Here is a 7,930-nt window from a genome sequence, read left to right as displayed (position 1 = left end):
AAAATTTGATGACATAATCAATGATTGTTTTGGCAAAGACAAGAAGGAAAGTATTTTAATGTAGATAATGTTTGTTTATCCTTTGCATACCCAGTATATAACGAATCATGATAAAATTATAAAGTTGAATGAGCATTGGGAACATAATAATATAATTAGTCACATTAAATATTTTTGTATTGGTATTTAATATGAATGTGACATGCGTATTAGTAGAAATACCATGTTTTACATACGAAAGTCTGCTAACCCAATGAATAGTGTGGACTACTATGATCATATTAGGGAATCTAACTACAAGTGTATTGTGTGTAGATTATAACATAATGTTATATTAATAATGCTATATACAGGGGAAGTCAAAATGATGGACCAGATTTCAGAAATGTATTGTGTGAAATATAATAAACATTTGTTATTATGAAACGTGCTAAGAAATTGATACTATCAAAATTTTCTTGAAACATATTCACAAGTGTTCTATGTAAGCACCTCGCATAACACAACACACATCAAGCCGATAGTCAATCTCCTGCCAAACTTTTTCTAGCATGTTGCGTTCAATATCACCAACATGCTAGATGCTGTGATACGGGCACACAAGTCAATCAATATTGTTGGAAGTGGTAGTATGTAAACATGATCCTTTACAAAACTCCACATGAAGAAATCACATGGAGTCATGTGTACACTAATCACAGATTTGTTTACATGATAATAAATACAGAATAAACACATCTTGGGTTTATTCTAAGAATTAGTAGGGAGTTTCGTAAACCTGCCACACTTCATAAATTGTATCAAACTTACGTTCGATCCAAACTCGAATACGCGACGCTTGTATGGAACCCAGATACAAAAATTAACTCACTAAAAATAGAAAAAATCCAGTCCAAATTTCTTAGATATCTTGTATATAACGAAACAAGCATTTTCCCAAGAACTGAAAACACTAATTCATTAAATAGGAATTTTGAAACTCTAACCCTCAAACAAAGAAGAACGTTATCTGACATGATATTTTTGTACAAGGTACTTAATAATAAGCTAGACTGCAACGAATTGCTTTCGAGCTTTCAAATAAACGTTCCAGGTAGAAAAACACGTCCAGAAAACTATAACTTCTTGTATTGTACAAAAGCAAGGACTAATATCCTAAATAAGTCGCCAACATGGAGGATTAGTGCAACCTACAACAGACTCTTAAAAATGACAAATAATATAGATATTTACTCAGATTGCCTCACAAGGTTTAAAAGGGAAATTGTAAATATATTATTTCATGAAAGATGAACACTGTAATTGGGTACAATACCTGTTGCGTTCTGTTTGAATAAATAAATAAATAAATAAATAATGAAGCACACAGAAAGATATCTGCCTTTCATTCAACGCCATTTTCATTAACTGCTAGCTACTGAGCACTAACGGTAGAAAGTGAAAACATTGGGTAAAAACTAAACTTTGCAAATTAGTCTTTCGAAACGTGTGTCTCACGATAACACGTGTTTTCAAATTTCACAGGATAACTTTTTGAAATTGGATCCATCATTTTGATTTGTCCTATATAATTATTAGCGGTTTGCGTAATATATTGACACCTCTTATTTCATGTTATAGCAATCTTCCAAAGATTAGAATATGAGTCCGTATTTTCTGTTTCTAAAGAATTTTGAAACGTGTTGAAAATGTAAAATTATAAAATACTGTAAGTTGATCAATATGAAGTTAATAAACGTATATATATATATATATATATATATATATATATATATATATATATATATATATATATATATATATATATATATATATATATATATATATATATATATATAAGGTCCATAAAATACTATATAGCATATATTAAAACCCCCAAAATGGCGACATGTCACTGAAAAAGAAAGCTAAACATATAAAGGGCCCCATTACTTTCAATAGCTTAGGGCCCCTTCAAGCCTAAATCCGGCACTGAACCCACCATATCAACAGGAAACATGCCATTCAACTAACTAACTAACTCTATGGTCTATGGAACCCGGAGGTTCAATTCCGTGTTCACAAAAGCTCTCCACTGACTTCTATCCTTAGCCAATTGGATCCACTTTCTACTTTGTATTTCTACTTCTGCGAGATCCATCTTAATATTGTCCTCCCATCTGCGCCTAGGTCTTCCTAATGGTCGTTTTCCGTTTGGTCTTCCAGTCAAGACTTTGAAAGCGTTTCTACTTTCATGATAAAGTATAACCCAGCCAGCAATGTATATCAATGAAAAAGCTATCATTTGATTACATGCACACTAATCAACAAATGTAAGTTGCCCTATTGAGAAAAAAGTCATCACTCATTTTTAAAAGTAAATCTTTGCTAAAATTGTTTTGTAAAAATTTTAGCACCCCAAATTTGATGATCCAAGATTCCAGAACCAAAAGCCTTGCACACTATATTATTTCACACTCTTCTGTAGCAGGCCAAGGTTTATCTCCATGCCAAGTTTGATCCTGGTCGGATGAGTTCACTGAGTAACTTTACGAAAATATTACTCAAAATTTGAACGCCTATAACTCGTGAACCGTAAAGGTGAACAATATAATGTTTTCACATTCTTTTATAGTAGATCAATATCTACCATTATGCCAAGTTTGATCCACGTGGCATACATTTTGGTTGAACTTATATGAAATACGTACAGTAGAGCGTCGATTATCCGAAGTAATTGGGGGACATGGGTGTTCGGAAAACTGGTTTGTTCGGATAATCGAACTGTACATGTTTATTTGCCAAGAAGAAGTACTGTACAGTAAATTTATTCATAAAAAGAAGTGTGCTGATTGTTGAAACACAGCGACTGGCGGCTTGGCCGGTCAGCAGCGCCTTATGAAGGCCCCATTAGAAGCAATGTTCCGCCAGCGGTGGCTCAGTGCGGCGACTACTGTGGGAAACTTGGTTTGGGAGTGAGGGGGATGATGGACGGTAGGGTGGGAGAGTAACAGGTGCGAGCGAGTACACAGTCCGGTTAAGCGGTCGTTCGGTTGACCGACGTTCGGATAACCGACGCTCTACTGTATAACGTTTTTGGTTTTTCAGACAAAACTGACAAAGGACGGAAAGTATAAAATCCAACTAGCATTGTATGTAAATAAGAAATCTATCATTCAACTTCCGTGCTTTTTTTTTTTTTTTTTTTTTTTTAAATTTTCGCTCGAGGCCAAGAGTGTGGCATTGAGAAATGGATGGCACTTGATTGCCAGCCCAGTTGTCAGGTTCCTAAGTAGTGCAACTAATAATAAATAATGTTTAGCATTCCTGATTTCCTTTAATAACATTTTAAATTCCTCTCTTTGAAACTAGAATTTAATACTTAAAATAATAATAATGATGAAATTTAAAATTGAATGAAAATTTTAAAAAATCCTCATTTCTTTCTCACTTTAGGTGAGGTAACACAAAACTAGGCATATGTGTTAAACAGTAAGTTGCAACAAAAAAAAAAAAAAAAGAGAGAGAGAGAGAGAGAAAAGAAAAGAAAGAAAGAAAAAGAAAAGAGAAATCCAATAATCTGGATTTATTACAATGTAGAAATGCCAAATGTAGAGGAAACGAATTTGAAAATTAATACTCAAAGTTCAACGTAGCAGCACACACACACAGGCGGCGATTATGGTAGCAAGAGGGGGCACTTCCCCCCCACTTTTTTGAAGTGACCCTTAATGTATATAATTTCATTTGGAGTTTTTGTAAGTATTACTTTCATAGAAAAAATGTTGCCATATAATATGTGCCGTTGCGTGAGTACGTATTGGTCATTTGTCTTCCCGTGGAGTTAAGAAAGCCAGGGGTGCCCACAAGGGGGGGCTATGACGCAAACTGCGTCATTGAAATATTTGGGGGGGGCTAAAAATCTATATAAATATGTTTGATGGGGGGGTAAAATTAATCGAAAAGAAGATTTTTTTCATGGAAGAACACCTACGGATAGACAGTTGGGGGGGTGCGTCATGGACATAAGGGGGGGTGGGCACCACTGAGAAAGCTACAGGAATTGTGTTTTAATTGTAATTCAAAGCAATTAATATTGCAATTGCGTATTTCTTTAAATGTCCTACTATATGCTTGTAGTATTTATTGTCTTTCAGTTTCTAAGAGTAATAACATACATTTAATGGCATGTGTGGAACTAAAAATGTAAGTTTTTTCATTAATACCCAGTTTCAATATAACTTCTACAAAACATGCCTTATTATTCATTACTATGATTAATATTATCCTTTCTATTTATTTGTTTTGCAAATTTGTTATTAAATAATCAGACCACACAATTTTCCGGACAGAATCTTAAGATGTTCGTGAGCAAGGAATGAAATCTCTTACACTTTCGTTGTTTAAGAGTACAAAGGGCTAGTACCTACTTGCGTTGGTCTTGTCAATTTACTTAATAAAATATGAAATACGATATACGGTATTTTAACTGAAAAAGATACCGGTAGTATTCCATTAGTTATACAACCTTTCGTCAAACAAAGTGTTAGAAACGAACAGGAAAACTTACATTGATATACAAATATTCAGATCATGTCGTGCCCCCACTTTTAACGTCCAATCGCCGCCACTGCGAACACATTATATATATAGCACGGCCTAATACAGCTCCTAGTGGACAAAAATCTTAGAAAGAAAAATATTAATACCAAAGTTCACGTGCCTAATCTCGTGGCGATGCTTCTAAAATCAGGGGCGTTTGGGGGATACCTCCACGGGCGCAACTTCAAAATTTTAAATGAAAACAAAAGTTGATTTTGCAACCATTGAAATAATCGCTAAAGTTTGAAAGGAAACACTGGCAAATCTCTTCCATTTGGCAGCTACACGAGCTCATTAATAGTCAATGCCAGGGTTTCTGCATGCTGCAACTCAAAACGAATAGTAGATGATTGTTTGAAACTGAAGCTAAGTACAAAAGTGCATACGCGGAAAGAAACGATGCAATGTTCAAAATCAGTGGCGTCTCGGGAATACTTCTATGGGGGAGGGGCGACCAACTTAAAAATGCCAAATAGAAAGTGAGGTCAATTTTGCATGCATGCTAAATTTTGAGCAACTTTCATAGGCAATAGTTCATGACAGCTGATACCGTATGGCAGTGGCGGATCCAGAAGGGGGCGCGGGAGGCGCACGCCCCCGAAGAGTTTATATATATATATATATATTAGATAGATAGATAGATATAGACACCATAGTCCTAACGAGCCTCTTGTTCAAATACTGTGAAAAAATGTTTTAAGATCTCCCTTAAAAGGAAGATTCTGAGTGCCTGTATATATCCAGTATAATGTTACATTTTGTAATTTTCGATGAAACTGGAAAAAAAGGTTCAACATTCCCATGCAATTCAACGCAATGACACATACTAAACAAGCTTCCCCTGTCTTTTGCAGGTATATTTCTGAAACTATACAACCTACATAGTGTTCTGTGATTCCATCTCAACCCATCCCAACCGATAACTCAATTTCACCACTATGTTCGCCCAATCCGCTCGTGTATATATACTATATATGGAAAATCTGCATTCCCAGAACTGTGCTCCCGCTCAAAAAATGTCAGTATCCGCCCGTGGCTACACTCATAAATGTTCATTTTAAACAAAATATGGAATAGTCTGTTTGCGTTTATTCAGAAACTTAGTATATGTTTGAGACATTTTATACATGACAGATTGAATTTCGGACGGACTTCTAATAGAGTGAAGTAAGAATTAGATATTTTGTTTAGAATTGCAAGTTTAGACCTATGCTACTTAGGTTGAAAAGATGGCTAATGAAAACAAGTGAAATTATAGACCAATAAATAGAATGAGAATGTTGGAAGCGTGGAGAGAATGCAGAAGAACCCGCGGACACCAAGTTGTATACCACAATTTTTTATGCTCTGGTATCGAACTAGGGATCCTTCGCAGAAAAGGTGATAGTTCTACCATTAAACTAACATACTCCGCAAAGCAATATCCGAAACCATCATAGCCAAGGTAACCAGAACTTTTACTTTCAAAAACGGGGTGCATACGAATCGGCGACGGGGGGGGGGGGGAGGAGGACTTCCACATTGCATTTGGGACTCAGCAGTTTTTCCAATTTACAAAATACACAAGTAAGAATGATAACACAGCAGTACTACCCAACAATACTTTTAACTACTTCAACACTCAGAATTCCCACTAGAACCACAGAACACTCAATTCTCATTTGAATATTCAGAAATTCTAGGCACGGCTGAACCTTCGCAATGAGTGTTGGTACGGAAGAGGGTAGTATTAGCATTGACCATTTATATTTTGAATAATAATTACGGGACACCTGGGTCATGTTTGCTTAAAAACGCGACATTTAGGCGTCCCGTTTGAGAATCAGAAAAAATCGGGACAACGGTTGAAAATAAGGGACTGTCCCGGCTAAAACGGGACGTCTGGTCACCTTAAAGCCCTACGTGAAAAAAGACGCCAATAAAAACTAGTATGGAAGTTTTTTTTTTTTTTTAAATACACGAAACGAAAACAAGTACATTAACTAGTAGGAATGTTTAAGAGGGAGACTGTGTCAAGTCTATCTTTACTCCAGAATTTTAAGTATTGGATAAGTCAAGCATTTGCGACTTTTTAAAATCTTTTTTTAAGTTTAACATCCCACGATTATGCTCTGAGGCTAAAGGAGACGGTGATAATGAACTAATGAATTGCTGGAATGAAGCAAATGGGAGAACCCTGAGAAAACATTCCACGCGGTGTTTGTCCACCACAAGGCCCACTTGATGGAAGCCGGAATTAAAGATTTAGCAGATAGGGAAAATTTTGGGTGGTGGGACTCTTTCTCCTGAAACTGTAAGAGATTGGAGAAAATATGAATAAAATACAGGAAAATCGGGAATTACAGAAATCTAGCAATCTTTGCGAATTAGTCGTAGACCTATTTGACCTTCCAGTGCCGGCTTGAGAGACAATGATATTACCTAGTAGACGCGTATGCTGAGTGCAAAAATGTTGTTTACGGTCAGCGTCCTCTACGAACATAACATTACCGTGATTCAAGCGTGCAGAACGTGCTTAGAAATAGTTAAATATTGTACTCACGTGGTGCAGCTGCTACTAGCCATAGAAGAGCGCCGACGAGGAACACAGCTAACCGCAACATCGTAGGAAGCAATATGACTGAAGACGTCCCAACACTTGCATTGAGAAATTCAGCTGAAGGCAAAACTTCGAAACCACTTTCCGGGTGACGTCATACATTCGTATTATCATCGACGACTGGTGAAGTTTCCTTTTTTAAAAAAATTAACCAGCGGACAAGTTCGTTGTTGTTACATTATCCACTTCATGATGACATAGAAGCAGTGAGAAATCCATGAGGAAAACCCATATCGCTGCTGATATGACTGTTAACGACGAACGACGCATGTAACCTTGGTAGCCACAGTGCCACAAGCCCGGATGTAGGAGGAGAGAACTTAATGATTTTATTGTTTTCTCGATACCTGTTGTTGATTGGTGTATGGCTTATAAATCATAACTTTTTAACTTCATTGCTAATTTAGACCAACTTTATGATTGCTACTGTGCTGAATGGATGGTCAAACGAGATGACACCACCAGTAAAAGTATTAGAAAGAACTGTCTGCACGCATGCCACAGTTAGTAGCATATTCTTCTCTACTTAAGAGCTCCCTAATAACTTTATAGCATTTCGGCGCGGGAGATCCGGGTTTGATTCCCGGCGGGAGCTCATGTGGTTCCAATTCTGCTTTTAGATCCACGTCTCATATAGCCTCGATACTGAAAGGGACGCTAAATCCCAATATAATTATCTCTAATTAAGACATGGCGAGTAGACTCCCTCTACGCCAAAATAAATAACTAACAGTGGCGTATTTAGGGGGG

The 7,930-nt window shown here is 36.5% G+C and overlaps 1 protein-coding gene across 1 annotated transcript in view; it reads right to left on the bottom strand.

Annotated features, from left to right (window-relative positions):
- LOC145662983 (uncharacterized) overlaps positions 1-7,460 on the bottom strand; it is an 89,033-nt gene extending 81,573 nt beyond the window's left edge. The window contains exon 1 of the mRNA XM_081729078.1: positions 7,124-7,460. Within this exon, the coding sequence (XP_081585204.1) occupies positions 7,124-7,184 (61 nt within the window). The 5' untranslated portion in view covers positions 7,185-7,460. The remainder of the gene's footprint in view (positions 1-7,123) is intronic.
- Positions 7,461-7,930: the final 470 nt, after the last annotated feature.

This window comes from Thermobia domestica, chromosome 10 (assembly GCF_964235325.1).
Source record: "Thermobia domestica chromosome 10, izTheDome1.hap1.1, whole genome shotgun sequence".
In the NCBI taxonomy this organism is placed as follows: Eukaryota; Metazoa; Arthropoda; class Insecta; order Zygentoma; family Lepismatidae; genus Thermobia; species Thermobia domestica.
This window is presented reverse-complemented; position numbering and strand designations above follow the sequence as displayed.